General features: G+C 37.8%; 1 protein-coding gene across 2 annotated transcripts in view; it reads left to right on the top strand.

The window, feature by feature from the left end:
• The first annotated feature begins 458 nt into the window (after window positions 1-458).
• LOC126298558 (fas apoptotic inhibitory molecule 1) overlaps window positions 459-24,862 on the top strand; it is a 60,929-nt gene continuing 36,525 nt past the window's right edge. Inside the window, exons 1-3 of one of the 2 annotated variants that reach the window (XM_049989917.1) lie at window positions 459-516; window positions 602-731; window positions 22,844-22,969. In XM_049989917.1, coding sequence (XP_049845874.1) covers window positions 723-731; window positions 22,844-22,969 — 135 coding nt within the window. In that variant the 5' untranslated portion in view covers window positions 459-516; window positions 602-722. Of the gene's footprint in view, window positions 732-22,843; window positions 22,970-24,862 lie in introns of both variants that reach the window. The other variant, XM_049989916.1, reaches the window with a different exon arrangement.

A 24,862-nucleotide genomic window follows, 5' to 3' on the forward strand; every position in this document is an offset into this window, starting at 1 on the left:
AGAAGCTTTCAGACTTGTTTGTCTAATTGCTACCATTCCCGCAACGAGTGCTTCAGTTTAAAGGAGTTTTTCTTGTCTTCAACGCGTAAAAACGTATTTGACGGACAGTATGGCCCAGGATCGCTTAACAGCTCTTAGTTATACCTCAGTTCCAGTACCGCGAGTACTTGAAAGCCGAGACACATAGTATGACGATGTCATCAAAATATTAGGGAACAAGACGGATCGCTGGGGTAACTTGTTCTCGCGAGTAACAACGTTCAAACGCCCAACATACCATTTCATCTGTAAGTGAAAGTGAGTATTATTATTATTATTATTATTATTGTTATCATTGTTAGTAGTAGCAGCGGTAGTCGCCGTCATCGTCTTAGTAGTAACAATAGTAGTGGTGATGGCCGTTAGGCCAATATCAACCATTGGTGAAAGGGTTCATGTTTAGCTCGGTTTGCTCGCTCACACGGAAGCAGGACGCTCTCCACATAGAATGTTGTATAACAGAAGTTTGCCGGACAGGTGGGTGGAGGCAGAATTCTAAAGCAGAATATTGACCAGCCCTGAGAACGATCAATATGCGGTGGCCTACCTGTAAATGTTACAGTTGACCCACCTGGCTTGTTCATGAACACGCAACTCGATAATCGGTCGTGTTCGCCGTCTTGCATTGACACTGTGGCTGTTGGGGTGAAGTGGAAGAGCTGTTTAAAACATCGAACACGGTGATGAGCAAGGTGTGTACCTCAGCCTGCAGTGTCATTCACCCTAGCATGTTACTATCTGTTGTAGCTAGACGACAGTTTCTTTACGAAAAGTCTGACTGTTGAGCTTAATTTTCATTTCTGCTTGCATTTATTTCTCTTTCATATTGAAACGTTATAGCACGTAAGAGATATCAATCTTATACCGTACGGCTGCTAACACACGAACGTTTGATGGAGACTTGGTTAAGCAGATGTTTGTAACGGATACATATACCGTACTGTGTTTTTTTGTACTGTTATGTTAGCAATCAGCCAAAAAAAACCACTTGTATAGTCTACATACTCTCATCTGTAATACTTATTAGTAAAGACATACGTTTTATAGCGTTTCACAATCTCGTCCGTAATATTTATTACCTAGTAAAGACGTGCACTTTATTGAGAGTGTAGATGTAATTATGGAAACAATCTCGTGACTAGTATGACACGTTCTGTCCTACATCCTGGCGATGTGCTATCGTCAAGGATCCATGGAACTCCAAAATAAATAAATAAAGAACTTTAGTAACTAAGTAATAACTAACTAAAATAACTTTAGTAACGTATAATGGTCCTCTAAATATGACGATGCAAAATAACTTCCTTCACACAGTGACACAAAACGGTACTCATGTTTAAAATGTTATCACATGTACCGAAAGAAACTGTATCAGATTAACTTATATGACACCCAGTACTATCATTTCCCATTAATGTAATTAAAGAAACACTTTTAGACCACAGATTCAAAATATCTTTACAGAAAAATCAGTTTCCTCAGACTTAAGTTTACCAAACAGTAGGTAGATAACATTTTACTGGTAATGCTTCTTTTGTCATCCATGATATACCTGTTATTGTTTTAACGTACTAATATGGTATTTGACTTCATAGACAGCACAATAAACACACACATAGGGAATACTTATTTCTCTGGATGAGAAGTATGCTGCTGAGTGTATTTTTTTTTTTAATTGACACCTTATCTTTGACACATTCCATAATATTACTTTACAACAGATACCAGTTTAATTTATGAAATGCTTACAGTACAGGTACAGCCCGTCAGGGTAACTTTTTACGAGGCAGACTATCTTTGTACTGCCAACTATTTTCCTTTCAGATGGCTGGTGTTCCACTTACTGGCATTGATTTCTTCTAGAAGTAACAGAAACAACAAAACTTACTTTTACAACAGAATAATGCCAGCAGGTGGAACACCAGCCATTTGAAACAGAAATAGTAAGTACTTCCAAGATACATTGATTGGTTAAAAGTTATGCTGATTGACTGTAGTGGTAAGTTAATTAATTTAACTTAATACATTTTTGTCGCTAAGAGATTTATTTTACTGATTGTTAAAAAGGAGAATGTAGCAATAAAATGCTTCAATGCTTCACTTGTAAGCAGAAGGAAATTGATTCAGATTCTGATCCAACCATGTTGATTTTTATTTTCCTTGATGATGGAATCAAGACAAAAGAAAAGTATCACCCTGTGTGAATACTTGCTCTCTAGGACCAAAAATTCTGAACATATGATCATAAATTAGTTTCAATTTTTAAAAATATGCTTTAGGAGACCAGTTCTTCCATTTTAATGCTTTAATATTATAAACCATGCTAAGTATGTAACACGTGTGTAAAGAAAAGATTGGAACAGCCACACATAAGAAAAATTGTATTCTTATCTTGCTTTTTGACACCAGTTATTTTCATAATATACAAGACACCAGTCAAGGTAGGCCTACCGCACTTCCATTATGGAAGTCTGTACTTCAAATTCTTCTCTGGCCATCATCATTTCTTTTCCCTGTCTTTTTTTTTAATGATTTCTACCTTCATCCAACTGAACTAGTGTACATTCCAAATGAACTTGATGTTGATAAGACATTAAACTGTAACTTACCTTGTCTGTTTTTGAGGTCCTTGCATCCTTAGAATTTTCCCATATTGTTGGATGGTTTTCTGTTTTTTCAAAAATTCTAACATTACAGTAATTACTTTTTCTTTCTTTTATGTTTCTAATGCCTGTATCATCTCATTTATTTTCATTGAAGTTATTATTCTTTATTTATTTTGTGTTCTGCTGATCCATGTTGTGAATATTTGATATGGAACAGGTCAGTTTTACACGTCTGGTGTGGTTACAGTCTATGGTATTATGTAAATAACACTAATCAATTTCATATTAGAATATCTACAACTTAGGATCTATTCCAGAAAATTATATTTTACATATAAATAAATATTACATAAAATTAATGTATTAGGAAAAAATAAGTATGTTTCCAATAATAAATAGGCAGAAACACATACAAGGATCTGGGAATGTATCTGAGACTTACAGATACATGGCCACTATACACTGTGGCTCAGAAAGTCTTCAGTTATATGAAACAACCCACTACAATAGGAAATGCCATAGGCTTTTTTGAACAAGAGCTTATCATCAACTAAACACAATATTTGAGAAGGGATGGCAGTAAAAATCTTACAGCCACCAGAAGTGCATCTCTTCTGTACCATGCTCAGGTTTGCATATTGGTCTATTCTTCTAGTATCATGACGATGATACACACTATTAGGTTTAAAAAAGAGCATTTTTTCCCTTTTGAAACACATAAGAGAGAATATGTATCATGTACTGGATTTCAGAGTTTCATGAAGTTGACTTAATGGTTCCAACATTTCTATAAGAGCAATCAAGGTGTAAAGCATAAGTCACTGAACTCAGTCTTTTGAACAGATCCAGAATGTGGTTTGATCCATTTAGTTTGCTATTAGTATGTAAGCCCCATTATTTTGAAGCATCCATACTAGCCATCTGCTGGTCACCTAGTTTTTCTCCTATTTCCTCATCTTTAGACATTTGAATATAGTTTGTTTTAGTGTAATTAACAAAAAGACCATTTGTGTTAAACCAGTTCACAATATCCCTAAAATCCTTATTGGCTGACACATAAAGTTTGTCTAGTTGCTCATCAGTAAGTAGTATCAGTAAAAATGATGTATTTACAATTGTATGTGAAAGAGGTAGATCATTAATAAAAATAATAAAAAGTAGGGGACCCAGAATTGAGCCCTGAGACACTCCACATGTGTTGTTATCCCATTCTGATAATATTGTGATACCTACTTGACTGCCCAGTATAACTTCTTGTTTTCTGTTAGGGAGGTGTGAATCAAGCCACTTCCTTGCACTTTTACCCAGATATGTGGTTTTGTGTAAAAGTATTTAGTGACCGATACAGTCAGATGCTTTTGATAGATCACAAAATATTCCAAAAATCATCATTTATTTGTTGTTAGACTCCAAAGCGTTGGCAGCAAATGGAAATATTCTATCTTCTGTTGATAGCCCCTTCTGAAATCCAAACTGACTTGCTGATGGTACTATGCTCACTAGGGTACTTGCAATTGTAGCTTGCATTACTTTTTCTAAAACCTTGGAAAAGCTGATCCGTAGTGACACTGGTTGATAGTTAGAAGTATTTGCCTTATCTCTTATTAGTACAGTGGTTTTGAAACTAATATTTAAGCCACATGGCCGAGTTTGCCTTCTTAAATGGTGCATTGAAAATTTGTCCAGCGATTCTACTTACATAGTTGCCAAAACATAAAAAATTTACTAGTTGTGCTGTGAACTCCAATAGAATTTTTACTTTTCAAAGATTTAATGCGTTTTTCAATTTTATTTATAGTGACTGTTGCTACTTGTATCTGTTGAATTGTTCTAAGTACATTGGCTTGCAGAAAATTCAAGGTTTGATTTATGTAATCTTCAACTGACACAATAAAATCATTTTTGTCATAACCCAATTTAATTATTACTGAACATTTGGCTGCAAGCAACAGTGAGAATGGCTTCAACAATACCAAAAAAATTTCTTTGTTTATGTAGTATTTTTCTCCTCTGCACTTTATTCGTAAACCCTACCATTCACTCATTATTCCTAAATAGTGAACATAATGCAGCTGTGTATTTCTTTCATTATATTTAATCAGTTGTGAATGCAACCAACTATTTACTGCTACATAATTTTCCTGTTTCTGTGTAATATAAGACTAAGTCTTGGGTAGCATGTTTATTTTTCCACTAAATACAGTATTACATTGACAAAGTCTATTGATGTTATCAAATTGAGACTGGCTTTTAATGAGAAACATTTTATGGAAATTAATGTACAATGAGGCAGGTTGAACTTTTATAGATGTATTGAGCTTTCAACTGGCTGAGTTTGCCCAAAGGGTGTGATCTTTCAATTACTTTCCTGTGTGGAAAACCAAGAACTTTGGTTTACACTGAGAGGCTGTCCTGAGCAGACATACTTGCTTAAATAAAACTATTTCTGTCTTCAGCCTTAAATTGTTTAAGGAGTGAAGGTGACAACTCACTGAATAGTGGTGGTACAGAATTGTTGACGGGCACATGAACAAGACTGAGAACTTTGCTAGCTTTCAGATGAATCTTTCTTCAGAGCTATATACATAAATGCTACCGGGTGTCCCAGGAAGAATGGTCCATATTCAGGGATATGACAGGAATCATCATTTGAAGTAAAAAAAATTCATATGGGCATAGGCCCTATATTGAATGGTTTCTGAGGCAGAACACATTTAATGAGCATTGTCATTTATTATTTGTATTATCCAATACACTACCAGGTTTAACAAGTGTCGCAATTGTTAAACATTACAACAAAATATCTACTGAAAGGTATGGGTTTTAACACATTCACCCCCAAGCATCATCATACGTTCACATTACAGTTTTTCTATGGTTCATAATAAATGTTTGAATTCACCATAGTTTCAATGTATTTGTGCGCTCTTGAGAGAATGCATTGTTTTGATTGCCTGAGTGTGTCTGTACTATCCCTAATAAAGGCAGCAGCATCTACAATGTGACCAAGCAGTTCATCCTGCTTATTTGAATTTCATTTGTACACTTTAAACTTCATCCAGCCCCACAAATAAAAGTCTAATGGTGTAAGGTATAGTGATCTTGGTGTCCAATTAACTGTACTACCACAACCAATCCAGCAATTAGGGTAAGTGTGGTTGAGATGTTCCCTCACTTAGCTGGTAAAATTTGTGGGGGCTCTGTCAGGCTGGAAGTACATCGCAATCCATGTGGCAAAAGGAACAACCTCAAGGTGTTCATCAAATAAATTTTCCAAAAAATGCAAGTAATTCTGCACTGTCATTTGCTCTTCTAAAATGACTGGACCTATTGATATGTTATCAGTCATGCCACACCAAACATTGTTTGGATTTTCCTACAACCAAAGGTTCCATTCCATGTAAATATGGCTTTATCATTGAACAGTATTGATGGAAGAAAGTGACAATTTTCATTTAACCAGTGATAAATCTGAAGTTGTGTGGCATCGCCACTAATGTGAAGGTCACAGACACAGTGTATGTGAAATGGGTGTACGTTTTTCATATGTAATGTTTGCCATACATGTGTTCATGTGACATTGATACATGCAGAAAGTTGCTGCTTACTGGTAGGACTACACTTCACCATTTGAACAATGTGCTGCCGTTCCTGCACAGGTTTTTGAACTACATGTTCAGAAGAAAAGTGGAAATTGGGAAGAATACCTGTTTCATCCAATGTGCTGAAAACTGGTAAACATTCTACGATCAGCAATTTGACATGTCAGAAAGCATCGATGATACTGTTCATCAGCAGCAGGAGCACTAACATCACAGAAGCCATAAACATACAACTTACATTCATATTCTTCATCAGTATCCGTGTGTGACATTTTGCCAGCATGTGTACAAACACAGTTAATCAATGCTTCTCCTTGACACACTCTCAGTTCCTCTCATTGCTTCACTTGAAACACATCATGAACAACTATGCATTCAGCAGACTGTTTTAATGGCACAAAGACATCAAGACATCATGAGCAAAGAGGTTAAAAGCAATAAGGTATGTTAGGCTAGTATAAAACATCAAAGAGGCTGTGCAATAAGACACATTTGTGAGCACCACTAGCCCAAAAACAAATTTACATTAAATGTGTTTTATCTTGGAAACCATTTGGAATAGGTCATATATCTACATAAGTTTACTGGTTCAAATGAGCATTCCTGTATGATTACCATTCTTCCTGGGACACCATGTACCAGGTGGTTATAATTAAAGTGAAGGTACTCACAAATGTCCATTGTGGACCATAGTTGTTGTTTGGCAGTGAAACTTGGTAGATATGCTAATGAACTGATTTATGCTGGGAAAAAATTAGTTCCAGTTTTGGTCACTATGTGTAAGTCTAGCACTGTACACTGTTTGTATGACAGCATGGCATCCACATTGTCATTTGACAAGCCATAACATGAGTGATCAGTGCAGCTATCGAGAAGAGAGACCGTGTGCTGTTAGTGAAACTATTTTTTGTGAACGGCAGCAATTAGTGCTGCATTGAGAGAGTATTGTTGACTGAAAGGTCTGAGGAGAGGCTCAATATCTTTAAATGGTTTAAAGAAGATGATAATGAAATTCAAAAATACGGATGATCTTTTGTGACACATGGTAGAGGAAAAAAGAAGACATTCTATCCCGGTGAAAGCTATTGACAAGGTTGCTGTTGCCATAACTAACCAAGCAGCACATGTCCCGGGTAGTGCTAGTACTTATGCACTGCCATGAGAACTGTCCATCCCATGGTCAGCGTTATGGAAAGTTTTGCAGTTTATTTTACACTAGTGCCCATACAAGAACCACAGGGTGCAGCAAGGTGCACAGGGTGAAAGCTATTGACAAGGTTGCTGTTGCCATAACTAACCAAGCAGCACATGTCCCGGGTAGTGCTAGTACTTACGCACTGCCATGAGAACTGTCCATCCCATGGTCAGCGTTATGGAAAGTTTTGCAGTTTATTTTACACTAGTGCCCATACAAGAACCACAGGGTGCAGCAACTGAAACCTTGTGATCCACAGCAACATTCTGAATTTGCTTTCTAGTTTCTGGTGTGGACTGAAATTGATGACATGTCACAGGGCAATATTCAATGGAGTGACAAGGCACTTTTTACACTACAGGGTGCAGTAAGTACACCGAAATGCCGAATTTTGGATGCTGTTAACCATATGTTGTGCATGAAGATCCACTGCACTCACCGTGGTATGCACTTATGTTGATTCACAAGAGTGAAAGGCCTGCTAAATACAAACTACAAGGAATGTGTTATCTCCATAGGTTTTCCAGATGCAATTGTGTAAGATCACCTGATCTGAATTTGTGTGACTTTTGGCTCTTGGGATATCTAAAAAGAGTGATTTTACCACAAATGTATTCTGCCCCTACCTGATCTGAATTCAAGTTTAGAGGATCATGTTGCTCAAATTCCACCAGAACTGCTGTGAGTGACTGTTCTTCACATTGTTTTACAGATGAAGCATCTCCTTGACATTTCCAGTGCTCATATTGAACAAACTGTGCAAGTGGAGGTTAATAATGAATTCAAAATTATGTCTTTCTCACTTGTTTGACTTTTTCTGCTCATGCCCCTTTGCTAATCCATTACATAAAAAACAGTTATATATGTCTTTCTTGTATTCACAGTGCCAGATTTGCACCTGGTGTCCAAAGGTAGAACTAATTTCTTCCCAGTGTAAATCGGTTTCACATGAACACATTAGACTATCTACCACATTTTTCTACTCTACAATACTTATAGCCCACACTGGACCTCTGTGACTAGCTGCACTTTAATTATAACTGCCTGGCATATGAAGTCAGCCATGACAATGCCACAAAATGTGTATGCTTGTGCTCTTCGGTGAGTGGTCTTCTTTAATCCAAAAGTATTGATATTCTGTAAGAGCTTCCCTGCAACATTTATGTTCCACTGTGTACTTTCCATTATCATATTTATCTCCAGGTTTCATTAGTTCAACCAGTGAAATTGGTTAAACTTTTCCCTTGTAAGCTATATAGGAGTCTCACTTTGTGAATAATTTCCCACAGGAAAAAAAAGTCTTTTTTGGAATGAGTCTATTATTGTTATGGCAACGGCCTTGCTACAGTGGATACACTGGTTCCCGTCAGATCACTGCAGTTAAGTGCTATCGGGCATGGCCAGCACTTGGATGGGTGACCATCCGGGCCGCCATGCACTGTTGCCATTTTTCAGGTGCACTCAGCCTCATGATCCCAATTGAGGAGCTACTCAACTGAATAGTAGCGGCTCCGGTCAAAGAAAACCATCATAATGGCTGGGAGATCGGTGTGCGGACCACATGCCCGTACTATCCGCATCCTCACCTGAGGATGACACGGCAGTCAGATGGTCCCGATGGGCCATTTGTCGCCTGAAAACGGAGTGCTATTATTCTTGTTCTTGTTTCTGTGGCACATATAATGAATAAGAACACTACTACAGTACAAGGATTAACATCATTCAGCTTCACTTACACACATGAAATGAAAATGAGACGACAAAGATAATGGGGATTTATTTCCAAAATCTAAAGAAATAGAGGTGAGTTTTAGCATGCTGCTCTATTTCTTAAAGGTCATATTAACTTATTTTCATGCTTCTCAGCATTCCTGTACTCTATAATAGCAACCTGCATCAACTCACTTCTTAATTGTTATCTGGAAACTGCCAGTTGCAGATTCTTTGCTACTAAGTTTAAGATGAATTCTGTAAATATGACAATCATACTGAGACCTAGTCTTGTAGTAATGAATACGTCTAACACTGATAAGTAGTTTACTTTAAAAATCATAATAATTTCATGTTTGTAATAAAAACATTCTTCAAACTACATTTCTGTTTTATTGTTTATTTTAGGTAATTTTATTATTTTTACCAAGTTAAGTTGAGTGCCACAACATTAATTACAAATTCCAGCAAGCATTGCTGCATGTCCTACTTACATCTTGAATTTCAGTATTCTGAATCCCTGTAAAAACGATGCAGGATGACAAAAACACAATGTTCCAAACACTACACGTCTATTCCTACCTCTAGGCCATTTAATGGACAGTAACAGAGTAGTGTTAGCCCCCATCTGCCCCCCGACAATGAAAGAAACATTTGTCATCAGTGTTCGTTCAGCAGAGGGAAGAGAACTGATGCCATACAGGTCCTTATAATAAGATTGTACATCAGTGTCCTGCATTTTTCAAACCTCTTCTTAATGTCTTAGGGCATGGGGGCACAAGATTATGTTGACTGTAGTATATTTATCAAGTGCAGATTTAAAAGTTCACAGTGCCTTTGTATTATTTGAGAGAAATTAGCTACCATCTTATTCATTGCATGCTCAACCATACACCACTAAAATCTTGGTAATATGCACAATATTTAATCAATCATTCATTCATTTAGTCATCATGTTCTGTAGACCCCATCAAGGAGGAGAACCTACAGAGATGTAAAATGAGTCACAAACTTGAACAGTATATGGTACCATATTAACAATAAACTGTCACTGCAGGCCTACTGCTTAATCCTGTTCACACTTACGCTTTCATGTAAATTGGAAAGAAAGCTGCTACTTTGAGAAAAGCTACTGTCACCCCAGTTATACTATACATCTGAAGTTTATCTGCTATTAGCAGCTTGATATTTGCTTGATAACATTGGTACACAATGAGAAATGCCTCAAAGGGCATAACACTCTGAGTTAAGCTTCTTGGTTAATTTATCTATCTTCCAACTCTATTTTAACTTGTTATCCAACTGTACCCCCAATGACTTTCAGTATATGACAATGTCTCACTATCATGTTAACAGGTCTTTATGGCTGGTTTGAAATTGCACAATATGAGTCTTTGTTAGAGTATGACCATTAGCTGTGATCCAATTGTAAAAGAGTTCAGCTATTACCTTCTACAGTTGAACTTGGACCCTCAATTAGTATGCTTCTGTCAGTACCAAATATTACAGTTTTTGAACTTTCCTTTAAAATCACTGGAGGATCATGTGTGTGGGTTAGAAACAAGAATGGGCTTAGTTCTGATTCTTGTAGCACTCAACATGTTATGTTTCCCCATGCTGAGTTTAGTTTCATACCTGTTACAAAGTCTGTTAATGAGACCATCTTGCAAGAGGGCTACTGTTCATGCCATAATACTTTAGTCTGTCAGTTAGAATTTTGTGATCTGTATAATCAAAGACTTTGGTAAGGTTACAGAATATACGAAGAAGGTAATTTTCCTTATTTCCTTGTTTAGTTCTGTTGTTGTTGTTGTTGTTGTTGTTGCTGCTGTCTCCAGTGCAGAGACTGGTTTGATGCAGCTCTCCATGCTACTCTATCCTGTGCAAGCTTCTTCATCTCACAGTACTTACTGCAACCTACATCCTTCTGAATCTGCTTAGTGTATTCATCTCTTGGTCTCCCTCTACGATTTTTACCCTCCACACTGCCCTCCAATACTAAATTGGTGATCCCTTGATGCCTCAGAACATGTCCTACCAACAGATCCCTTCTTCTGGTCAAATTGTGCCACAAACTTCTCTTCTACCCAATCCAATTCAATACTTCCTCATTAGTTATGTGATCTACCCATCTAATCTTCAGCATTCTTCTGTAGCACCACATTTCGAAAGATTCCATTCTCTTCTTGTCCAAACTATTTATTGTCCAGGTTTCACTTCCATACATGACTACATTCCATACAAATACTTTCAGAAATGTCTTCCTGACACTTAAATCAATAATCGATGTTAACAAATTTCTCTTATTCAGAAATGTTTTCCTTGCCATTGCCAGTCTACATTTTATATCCTCTCTACTTTGACCGCCATCAGTTATTTTGCTCCCCAAATAGCAAAACTCCTTAACTACTTTAAGTGTCTCATTTCCTAATCTAATCCCCTCAGCATCACCCGACTTAATTCGACTACATTCCATTATCCTCGTTTTGCTTTTGTTGATGTTCATCATATATCCTCCTTTCAAGACACTGTCCATTCCATTCAACTGCTCTTCCAAGTCCTTTGCTGTCTCTGACAGAATTAGGATGTCATCGGCGAACCTCAAAGTTTTTATTTCTTCTCCATGGATTTTAATACCTACTCCGAATTTTTCTTTTGTTTCCTTCACTGCTTGCTCAATATACAGATTGAATAACATTGGGGATAGACTATAGCCCTGTCTCACTCCCTTCCCCACCACTGCTTCCCTTTCATGTCCCTCTACTCTTATGACTGCCATCTGGTTTCTGTACAAATTGTAAATAGCCTTTCGCTCCTTGTATTTTACCCCTGCTACCTTCAGAATTTGAAAGAGAGTATTCCAGTCAACATTGTCAAAAGCTTTCTCTAAATCTACAAATGCTAGAAACGTAGGTTTGCCCTTCCTTAATCTAGCTTCTAAGATAAGTCGTAGGGTCAGTATTGCCTCACGTGTTCCAACATTTCTACGGAATCCAAACTGATCTTCCCCGAGGTCGGATTCTACTAGTTTTTCCATTCGTCTGTAAAGAATTCATGTTATTATTTTGCAGCTGTGGCTTATTAAACTGATGGTTCGGTAATTTTCACATCTGTCAACACCTGCTTTCTTTGGGATTGGAATTATTATATTCTTCTTGAAGTCTGAGGGTATTTTGCCTGTTTCATAGATCTTGCTCACCAGATGGTAGAGTTTTGTCAGCACTGGCTCTCCCAAGGCCGTCAGTAGTTCCAATGGAATGTTGTCTACTCTGGGGGCCTTGTTTCGACTCAGGTCTTTCAGTGCTCTGTCAAATTCTTCACGCAGTATCGTATCTCCCATTCCATCTTCATCTACATCCTCTTCCATTTCCATAATATGGTCCTCAAGTACATCGCCCTTGTATAGACCCTCTATATACTCCTTCCACCTTTCTGCTTTCCCTTCTTTGCTTAGAACTGGGTTTCCATCTGAGCCCTTGATGTTCATACAAGTGGTACTCTTTTCTCCAAAGATCTCTTTAATTTTCCTGTAGGCAGTATCTATCTTACCCCTAGTGAGATAAGCCTCTACATCCTTACATTTCTCCTCTAGCCATCTCTGCTTAGCCATTTTGCATTTCCTGTCGATCTCATTTTTGAGACTTTTGTATTCCTTTTTGCCTGCTTCATTTACTGCATTTTTATATTTTCTCCTTTCATCAATTAAATTCAATATTTCTTCTGTTACCCAAGAATTTCTACTAGCCCTCATCTTTTTACCTGCTTGTTCCTCTGCTGCCTCCACTACTTCATCCCTCAAAGCTACCCATTCTTCTTCTACTGTATTTCTTTCCCCCATTCCTGTCAATTGTTCCCTTATGCTCTCCCTGAAACTCTGTACAACCTCTGGTTTAGTCGGTTTATCCAGGTCCCATCTCCTTAAATTTCCACCTTTTTGCAGTTTCTTCAGTTTTAATCTACAGTTCATAACCAATAGATTGTGGTCAGAGTACACATCTGCCCCTGGAAATATCTTACAATTTAAAACCTGGTTCCTAAATCTCAGTCTTACCATTATATAATATATCTGAAACCTGTCAGTATCTCCAGGCTTCTTCCATGTATACAACCTTCTTTTATGATTCTTGAACCAAGTGTTAGCTGCCATTAAGTTGTGCTCTGTGCAAAATTCTACCAGGCGGCTTCCTCTTTCATTTCTTAGGCCCAATCCATATTCACCTACTTACGTTTCCTTCTCTCCCTTTTCCTACACTCGAATTCCAGTCACCCATGACTATTAAATTTTCGTCTCCCTTCACTATCTGATTAATTTCTTTTATTTCATCATACAGTTCTTCAATTTCTTCGTCATCTGCAGAGCTAGTTGGCATTTAAACTTGTACTACTGTAGTAGGTGTGGGCTTCGTATCTATCTTGGCCACAATAATGCGTTCACTATGCTGTTTGTAGTAGCTTACCCGCATTCCTATTTTCCTATTCATTATTAAACCTACTCCTGCATTACCCCTATTTGATTTTGTGTTTATAACCCTGTAGTCACCTGACAAGAAGTCTTGTTCCTCCTGCCACCGAACTTCACTAATTACCACTATATCTAACTTCAACCTATCCATTTCCCTTTTTAAATTTTCTAAGCTACCTGTCCGATTAAGGGATCTGACATTCCACACTCCGATCCGTAGAACGCCAGTTTTCTTTCTCCTGATAACGACATCCTCTTGAGTAGTCCCCGCCCGGAGATCCGAATGGGGGACTATTTTACCTCCGGAATATTTTACCCAAGAGGACTCCATCATAATTTAATCATACAGTAAAGCTGCATGCCCTTGGGGAAAATTACGGCCGTATTTTCCCCTTGCTTTCAGCCGTTCGCAGTACCAGCACAGCAAGACCGTTATGGTTATTGTTACAAGGCCAGATCAGTCAATCATCCAGACTGTTGTCCTTGCAATTACTGAAAAGGCTGCTGCCCCTCTTCAGGAACCACATGTTTGTCTGGCCTCTCAACAGGTACCCCTCCGTTGTGGTTGTACCTACGGTACGGCTATCTGTATCGCTGAGGCATGCAAGCCCCCCCACCAATGGCAAGGTCCATGGTTCGTGGGGGGGGGAGGGGGGGGGGGGTTAGTTCTGTTAGCACTTCATTTGTACGGTTTTGTATTGTTTTCTATTTGGAGAATCCTTTATGAAAGCCCAACTATGAGGCAGTATTCGATCATAGGTCACTTTCTCAGGAACTTTTGAAAAGACTGAAAGGAGTCTATACTTAGTGTTATCATGCTTTCTTAGCTCCAGTTTTGTAGATGGGTGCTACTACCGGTACTGCAGTTTTACATCTGTCAGGAAATATGTCCTGAGTCACTGATTGCTTACAACGATAAATTTAATTTGATCCTATCAAGTCAGCAAATGCTTTTAGTATTCAGTAAGAAATGCAATTATAGTCAGCAGAATTATTACTTTTTAGCTGCTCAAAAGTTACATTTCTGAAAATTAAGTCTGTTGTTGATATATGCAGTGTCTAATGAAGTAAATCTAATGCGTCTGTATTTGGTTGTTTAATACTGGGTGCAGTGTTTGCTGCCACTAGGATGAAGTATCATTGAATTTGTTGCCAATGATGTGAAAGTGTCATAATTTCTGCCAACATTATTTTCTGGATGCTCAGTTTCAATAGGGTTACTATTTTTGTTTCTTTCTTGTTTAATAATTTTTTAACTTATTCTTTGCATGTTTTACTTTTCTAGCACAGTATATATGAGATATGTTCACAAAGTAAGTTCTGTTTGGTTATATAAAACAAACATGTACAGATACAGGAAAAATATTTTTCTACATAGCTTCCAAAATTTTGTAGGCACTTGTCAAAGCATGGCACAAGTTTTTGTATGCCTTCTTCATAGAAGGTTGCCATCTGTGTATTCAACCATGTGGTAACATGTTCTTTCAGCTTGCCATCATTGTTGAAGTGTTAACCACCAAGGACAGATTTTAGGTGTAAGAAGAAATGAAAGTCACTAGGAATGAGGTCGATGCTGTACAGAGGATGATTGTGTGAATTAGTTCATCAGTGACATCAGCCCAGCGTCCACTTCATTCTTCATCATGCCCTTGATCACATCCTTCATTGAACAGTCTGACCCATCTTCTAACCATTGAATCACTCGTAGCATTTTTTCCATAAACCTCACAGATTTGACAATGAATTTCCTTTGGATTAACTTTCTTTGCATTTAGAAAACGAATCACAGATCTGATTTCACGCACAGCGGCATTTTCAATTACTGTTGACATTATAAAGAAGCACTACAAAGCACATGTTGGCAGCAGTGATCTGGAAATAGTGTATATATCTTCTCCTTGAGTCAGAGTAACTACCACACATGCTCAGAGCTTGATCGTAGCACTGCTGCGGATAGAGATAGAAACGGAACTTACTTTGTGGATGACCCTCATAAATACTGTTTTTTTAAATGACAGACTGGAGGACTTTACAAAACTGGTGCTACCCCTAATGGAGTTTCAAATCTTGACAACAGTCTGTTCTCTAAGTTAAGCAGATCTTTCTCTCTTCCTAACACAAGACACTCTAATCCCAGCTTTGGCAGGTGGTCACTAAGATTTTAATAGTCACTTCTGTCAGTGCATTTCTGTGGATATCCTAAATCTGTTACTATTTGGAATGAATGGAGAATCATATCATCTAAAAATCTCTCATAGGCACCAAAATTACAGTCAGGTAGATGGCTATCAGTTGTACAAGTCCGGAAAGTCACAAGACCTTCAAAATATTTGGTTTAAGCATTCCCTGACACAGAACCAGATTCCATGATCAGTTCTGGGGTCAATGCTAGAGGTTATGAGCTTCACTGAAATTCTAAGAGTGAGGATAATCTGCCCAACCTCCCCTGTCAGTCACTGGAATGATAAAAGTACGATCTCAGAGCCCAGATGCCAAGCATCATCTGCTGCTATGTGTGTCACAGTATGTAGCAAGTTCCAATGCTGTTCCCTCAGTGGCCATCAGCACACCATCTTCAACATGTTTAATGAGGACCCATGTGCACAACTAAATATAGAAGGTGATCTTTTTATCTCTTGTCGCAATTCTTCTTATGGGTGCCATTATTTGATCTATGTTAAAACTGCTAGTGCTTAACTGATTCTTACCCTTCTGTTCTTGTATCCCCCAATACAAGACACACCATGCTTCTCAACACATGAAGTGCATTGCACTGGCACAGTTTCAGTTTCAGTGGGAAACAGTATCTTGAATGTATTGCTAAAGGGGACGGGTATAGAATCTTGAGGTCTTCCTGTTCCCTGCATTTCTTGTGCAGGACCAATAGACCTGCTACTAACATGCCACTCATAGTCAATTCAACAAGTTGTTCAGCAGGTATGTACACTTTCAAAATTGTTTTATGTTTTAAATTTAGAAATTCGGATGCTTAAAAACAACTGTTTTAGTATTAATTTATGTTCAATTTGCATTTAGTCTTTTAGCAGCCCTTTTTGGTGGATTGATTGTGGTGGTAGTGGTCATGGTAGTGTGGTGGTGGTAGTAGATTTCATTTCAAAGTCCCTTTCAAACACATTTCTTTAGACTGGATAGTGACACTTATTATCAGAAAAATTGCCCTAATCTTATAGCACTCACTCAAGACATTTAGAAAAAATTAGAGCTTTCTTTACTATGATGGAATTAAGGAAATCATAAAATAAACTATTGTAGATCACGTAAAATTTATAGTTCACTTGCCTTTCTTGCTGTTGCATGAGAAAGACGCAGTCCTAATCACTGCTCAAATTTTCAAAAGTGTATAAGCCATGTGAACATTTGTTACTCTCAAAACTTTTCATTCATTGCTAGAAATAATTAAAGTCATCAAAAGATCAAAACAAATTGCAAAATGATTTAGAAAAGATGTCTGTATGGTGCAACAATTGGGAATTGTCCCTAAATAATTAAAAGTGTGATGTCATCTACATGAGTGTTAAAAGAAATCTGTTAAACTTCAGTTACCTTATAAATCAATCAAATCTAAATGTCATAAATTCAACTAAATACCTAGGAATTACAATTAAGGACAACTTAAATTGGAAAGAATGCATAGAAAATGTTGTGGAAAAGGCAAACCAAAGATTGTGATTTTAGAATACTTAGAAGCTGCAACAGATATAGTACGCTTGTCCATTCTCTTTTGGAGCACTGCTGCATGGTGTGGTATCCTTACCATATAGGATTAATGGAGTACATTGAGAAATTTCAAAGAAGAGCATCACATTTTGTACTATCAAGAAATAGGGGAGAGAGTGGCACGGACATGATACAAGAATACAAGATTTGGATTGGACATCATTAAGACAAAGGCATTTCTCATTGAGGAGGGATCTTCTCACAAAATTTCAATCACCAACTTTCTCCTCTGAATAAAATTTTTTTTTCTGATGCCAACCTACATAGGGAGGAACAATCAGCATAATAAAATAAAGGAAATCGGAGCTCACACAGAGTCCCCGGTGATGGGGAACTGTCCACAACCTGCTGCTCGGCAACATCCAGGTGGAAACACCCATGGGAAGGTGAGACAGTGCATCAGCATTGGCATGTTGAGCCGTTGACTGGAAATTAATCTCATAATATAAACGAGACAAGTAAAGAGCCCAATGCTGGAGGTGGTGTGCAGCCTTGTTGGGAAGTGACATTGATGGATGAAACAAGGTAACAAGTGGTTTGTGATCCATAACAAGATGAAATTTTGATCCATAGAGAAACACACCAAACTTACGAAGAGCATAAATAATGGCCAAAGCTTCTTTTTCAATTTGAGAATACTTTAGTTGGGCATCCATGAGCATTTTGGAGGCATAAGCAATGGGTTGTTCAGAACCGTCAGAAAAACGGTGCGCAAGGACTGCACTGACCCCGTATTGAGAGGCATTTGTGGCAAGAACAAGATTTTGGCCAGGTCGATAAGTGGCCAGGCACGGGGCCTGTTACAGCATAGTCTTCAATTTCTGGAAAGCTGCATCGCATGACGCGGACCAGTGAAAAGGCATGTTTTTGTGCAACAGTCGATGCAACGGCTGAGCCACTGAAGCAGTAGATGGTAAAAACTTGTGATAGTATGCTATTTTCCCCAAGAAGGCCTGCAGTTCCTTAACAGATGTAGGGCGAGGAAGGGCATTGATCGCAGTGACAGTTTGCTGAAGCGGACGAATACCATCCCGAGGGCGATGAAACCCCAAGTACGTGATAGATGCTTGAAAAAATTTTGATTTCTGAAGATTACACTTAAGACCAACTGTCTGTAAGACATGAAAAAGTGTGTGGAGATTTTGAAGATGTTCGTCAATGGTAGAGCCAGTGACAACAATGTCATCCTGGTAATTTATACACACAGGGACAGTGAGAAATAATTGTTCCAAGAATCGCTGAAAGAGAGCAGGGGCGCTGGCAACCCCGAATGGCAATCGTTAGTATTGATATAGGCCGAAAGGCATGTTAAGGACCAGAAACTGCTGGGAAGCAGCGTCGAGAGGAAGTTGATGATAAGCTTCTGACAGGTCAAGTTTAGAAACATACTGGCCTCCAGCAAGTTTAGTGAACAATTCTTCAGGTCAAGGTGTAGGGTAAGTGTCGATAACGCATTGAGCATTTACAGTGGCTTTGAAATCGCCACAGAGATGAATATCACCATTTGTCTTAGCAACGAATATGACAGGAGAGGACCACTCACTTGAAGTGACAGGAAGCAAGACCCCTGAAGCAGTGAGACGATCCAGCTCCCGTTTGACCTGATCACGAAGGGCCACAGGAATGCGCTGAGCCCGAAAAAACTTAGGCCGAGCAGTGGGTTTCAGTGTGATATGAGCTTCGAAGTCGTTTGCATGGCCTAACCCAGGAGAAAAAAGGGACAAAAATGTTGTCGACAAGGAATCCAATTGAGCATAAGGAATAGCATCAGAGACAATATTGACAGAGTCATCTATGGAGAACCAAAAACACGAAAGGCATCAAAACCAAAAAGATTCTCCGCATTACTATGGTTGACCACAAATATGGGAACAGTGCGAACAACAGATTTGTAATATACCGCAGCATCAAATTGTGCCAAGAGAGAAATCTTCTGTTTATTTTAAGTCCGTAATTGCCTAGTGACAGGTGACAGGATTGGAGAACCCAACTGAAGGTACGTCTGAGAATTGATGGTAGTGGCAGCAAAACCAGTATCCAACTGCATGCTAACATCTCGACCAAGTATTTGGACAGTGAGGAATAACTTCCCTGAAAGGGAAGAAGTACAATTGACAGACAACAGAATCAGAATCAGCATCATGTTCATGAACATCATGTATGCGGTCATATTGGCAAACGGATGACACATGACCCTTTTTTTTGCATTTGTGACACGCGGCCCAATGTTGTGGACAATCTTCTCTTTAATGTTTTGTAAAACACCGCGGACATGAAGGAAATTGCCGTGGGTTTTGCTGCAGTTTCTTAGAGGTCGGCTTACGGTTAGGCCGAGGCTGTGCTTGGGAGCGTACTGTGCCTCGTTGGCCGGTGGGGACACACCACATGCTTCGTCAACATACCATCAGTCGTACTTAGCCACCAGCAAGGTTTAACCACCTGAAGATGTCAGACTGTTGCTCCGAAGCAATGTGGAATTTGCACAATGTCATCTGATGGCAAACCAGTCTATTTACAACATATACATAGGGAAAGCATGAAGAGTCACATGAAGTTTCTCTGTTCAGGACACTCTGCTACAGAATGAAATATGTTTTCTGGAACTATTTTGGGCTTTTCCTGGTATTTTAATTACATTTTAACACTTCATTTAGGAACATTTTCCTGGATTCAAGCTTTGTTAAGGTGTAGTTAAGCATTGAAACAGTGTGTATGACCATATAAGTCTATAGACTATGTGCTGCATATTAGTGTAGTGATACATGAAAGTACAGGTGAAACATCCATACATGGTAAGGTAACTAGAGAGGTAAAAGAAATATGATGCGTAAAAAGGTTACAAAAATATACTGTTTTTTTGTAATCAGTTGGTTTGTTTCACAAACATGGTGAAATATGAGGTGTTAAAAATAAGACTGAAAGCAGATCTTGAGAATTCTTCAGGCACATTAGAATGGGTGAAAGCCATTTTGGTATACCTGAAGATTCTGATTCATAGTGGTATTTACAGAATAAAATGTTTGATTATGTACCAGTAATGGAAAAATAAATATTCAGAGTTGATTAACAGATGACTGTAAACCTCTTTCTAACCTATGTGTAACTTGTTTCTCAATGCTTCTTGAATAGCTCACCGAACTTATCCAAAACCAATGTAGTGGGCAAGATAATTCTTTGACACAGTTTACACTTAAATATGGTACCTTCTGACCTGAATACAGAAATATTGCCATCTTAAATGGTTGGACATTTTATAACAACAAAAAATAAATAATACTGGCACACTAATATCAACTAATTTGGCACTGAATGAAGTAGAATGAGGGAATTCAGGTGAGTGGAAAACTTACTGTAAGCATCATGTGCACATTGAGTGATGTATTTGTAAGCTGAGACGTAGGCAGAGAATGGTATCAGAAATGATGTACTTGTGTATCAGGATAGGTGGGGACAAATGGCATTTAAATAATAAAATAAAAACAATCAGCGGAAAAAGCAATGCATCCGTGTATAAAACACTGTTATTTCACTAAAGTTTAAAAGTTTACCTGATTTCTTCAATTTAATAATCAATAAAAGGAGTTTAGAATTTCTTAATGTTCTAATCTGCTCCCATTGATAGTATACTACAGTTCCATTAGAATGAATTGCTCTTTCTTTTCTAAATAGCGAGTACTGCACAGCCTCCAAAGCACTATTACCTGGGCAAAATTTCTCATAGCACATCTCACTCAACAAAACAGGGAAGTGGTAATAGTCATGCAGGCTGAATCTATATAATAATGTAGATGTAAGATTTGAAAGCATCATGACCTAAAGCTTGTATGGTTTTAAGTTGATAGTGACTAGGAGTATTGTTGTGAAAGGGAGGAATGCCACATGTTAGCATTATATGTAATTTAGATTTGACAACATAATAAATATGATGAATGGGTTTTGAAATAATTAAATTGAGAAAATGGAATAGAACATAGCCCCTGTCCACCTAAGTCTACTTGGCCCCAGAAAACAGTGGACTACTTGATTGGAAACTTGTCCTAGATCAAGACAGTGGAATGTTTCTACATTATCGTTGATTTCTGATTTGAACAGGTTTATCTGTTTTTCATCATCTGCCACAATATATAGCCAAGACATTTATGTATTTTGTGAAGGCATTATTGACTTCCATGATCAATTTATTGATTTTATAGTTATTGAGCATTTCTCAGAATTTGAGACATTCTCTGATTCCAAAGAAGCAATAAATGTTCTATGAATACTGTCTGATACAATTGTAATACCAATTTGTTTCATAGTCCATTAGTTGTTGCAGGTGACTAGTATGATGTTGAGTAATATGTGTTAATGCTTTCCCAATTTGTTCATCTTCAGTTGACTCATCTCTATGCATTAATTCCCCATGTTATTATTTTGCTGTATAATATGAAGATATGTGTTTCTTCAGTGTCTGCATAGTAGTACTTTTATTGCCTGGCATAATATACATTTCAAACATAGACATTTTGATTCAAAGTAATTTTTATATTTCATATTGATTTACAGTTAATAACATTTACCACAAGCTGTAACTGTTTCATATACAGGGTGTTACAAAAAGGTACGGCCAAACTTCCAGGGAACATTCCTCACACAAAAAGAAAGAAAATATGTTATGTGGACATGTGTCCAGAAACGCTTACTTTCCATGTTAGAGCTCATTTTATTACTTCTCTTCAAATCACATTAATCATGGAATGGAAACACACAGCAACAGAATGTACCAGCATGACTTCAAACGCTTTGTTACAGGACATGTTCAAAATGTCCTCCATTAGCGAAGATACTTGCATCCACCCTCTGTCACATGGAATCCCTGATGTGCTGATGCACCCCTGGAGAATGGCTTATTGTATCACAGCCATCCACAATACGAGCACGAAGAGTCTCTACATTTGGTACTGGGGTTGCGTAGACAAGAGCTTTCAAATGCCCCCATAATTGAAAGTCAAGAGGGTTGAGGTCAGGAGAGTGTGGAGGCCATGGAATTGGTCCGCCTCTACCAATCCATCGGTCACTGAATCTGTTGTTGAGAAGCGTATGAACACTTAGACTGAAATGTGCAGGAGCTCCATTGTGCATGAACCACATGTTGTGTTGTACTTGTAAAGACACATGTTTTAGCAGCACAGGTAGAGTGTCCCATATTAAATCATTACAACGTGCTCCATTGAGTGTAGGTTGAAGAAACTAAAATGAGCTCTAACATGGAAATTAAGCATTTCCAGACACATGTCCACATAACATCTTTTCTTTATTTGTGTGTGAGGAATGTTTCCTCAAAGTTTGGCCGTAACTTTTTGTAACACCCTGTATGTTAATACAAACTGTATCATGATTTCTGTGCCATGCTCCGTAAGGGGGATTGTGGAGTATCAGTGTAGATGTAAATGTTATGAACAGATCACAGCTAACATTGTTTTTATTAAGAGTGTGAATTTTGTTTCACAAGGAATCAGAACAGGCTTCTGGTGATCTAGTTGCCATATGGGATGTGCCTCTCAATGATGGAGTTCATAGGATTGAATTTGAACATGGCACAGCATCTGGCAAACGCATCGTAAGAGTTGATGGAAAAGTAAGTTCTTACCTTAATTCGAAATCTACAAAACCATGAACTTAAGGGAGATGCATGACTTTACTCTATCTTAGAGATGTTCTTTCTTTCCACATATTTTAGTTATTTCTTTGAATGTATTTTTATAGTACTCTTAGGGGTAGCTGAATGTTGTGTATCGTGTACATAATATGAGGGTGTAACTAACTGAGGTAATTATACTGAAAAATCTTCTGCCTCTCTGTAAAATCCCAAAGCTGCTCAGAATAAGACTGCAATGTTAGTTGAAAGTATGGTGATTAATGTAACAAACAAATTAGAAACAAAAATGAAATACCCCATAAAATAACTAATGAAAAATGGGTCAGACAGATCATTTGTATCTTGCTGCCTTTTTTATTTACATAGCAGGATAGATGCTGAGAACTTTAGTTTAATGATCTATGCCAATTGATTGGTTGCTATTCAAAAGGAGCATACCTGGGATCTGAGATAGGAGTGGGTGGAGGGGGGGGGGGGGGGTTACAGTGACTAGTGATACAAGAAACATCACAAATAGAACCCAGAGCCATCTGACATTTTCAGCTGTAAAGAGAACAGCGACAAACTGCAAAATAGTTTTGAGGTTTCATGATAAATGGCTCCATATACACTTATTACCAATCAGTATCCATTACATGTTCCAGTTTTCTAGGACAGCAACCCTCCTCTGTCTCTTGTTGCATATGCCCATATTGCTGTAAACTACACCAGCCTCTGGAACAGCTACTTGGGCTTCTCCACCAAGTAGATTTCAGGACCAGTTAATGTACATTATATCATTCACTCACATTTTTAATGAAGAATTTCAGAGTTGTTATATCTACTATCATTTCCCATGCTCTCATATGATCAGTACAAACTTTTTTGTTTCCAAAAACTTCATCATATGAGCAATAAGCATGTGTACCACTGTAAACAATAGGGGAAAGTGATAGTTTTTGATAGTTTTCTGTTTATCTCCTTTGATTTTTCCACATTCTGTTAAGTATATTCATTTCTTCACAGCAATAGGGAAAACTATTTTTCCCTTGGTGGTCTAGTAACCCATTATTTTAGAGCATGCAGTTGGAGACAGGGAGTTATTGCTTTAATCTCCAGCAAGTAATGGGTTTCAAACAGTTGTTTTGAGTTTTGTCTATGGAAAAGTCTTGCATATAAATTTCATTATAAACTAAATAGTGGTTTAAATTTCATTTAAAAAAGTTATTTTTGCGGAAAATTGCAGGTAACCCCTTATCACAGATATAAAGTGTTGAACATACCTACAGAGCTGTATTGGTGAAATATTTCAGGGAAAACTTAAAGAAAGTTGCACATAAAGTTCTGATCATGCTATGGTATTAGAGAGAGATTGCAACATACTAGCTGCAGACTGAGAGATTCAAATGATTAGGGTGGTTAGTAAGGACAGGGATTTATGTGATATTGTTTTATATACCTTACCTGAAAATTAATTTTAGCACTTAATCTGAGAGTGACTCATAATTACCTGATTCTAACAAAAAATGCTAAGAAGTTTTGGTCTAGCAATAAGTCAGTAAATGGATGAAAGCCATCTATCCATTCATGACCATACTGGCATGAAAACTAAAGATGTCAGAGTGTAGGGCAGGATACTAAATTCAATTTTCTGAAATTGTTTCACTGAGGAAGACCACACTACAGTTCTTCCTTCCAGTTCTCATATGAATGCCACAATAATAAATATCAAGATAAGCTTTAGAATAGAAAATCAAGTAAAACTACTCAGCTGAAGAAAGGGGACTGGATCTGATGGAGATACCTACCTGATTCTACACTGACTATACAAAAAAACTTATTACTCAGAATTCTATCACAGATAACTGAATGAATTACATATGGCAAATGTTT

Source organism: Schistocerca gregaria, chromosome X, assembly GCF_023897955.1.
Source record: "Schistocerca gregaria isolate iqSchGreg1 chromosome X, iqSchGreg1.2, whole genome shotgun sequence".
Lineage (NCBI taxonomy): Eukaryota > Metazoa > Arthropoda > Insecta > Orthoptera > Acrididae > Schistocerca > Schistocerca gregaria.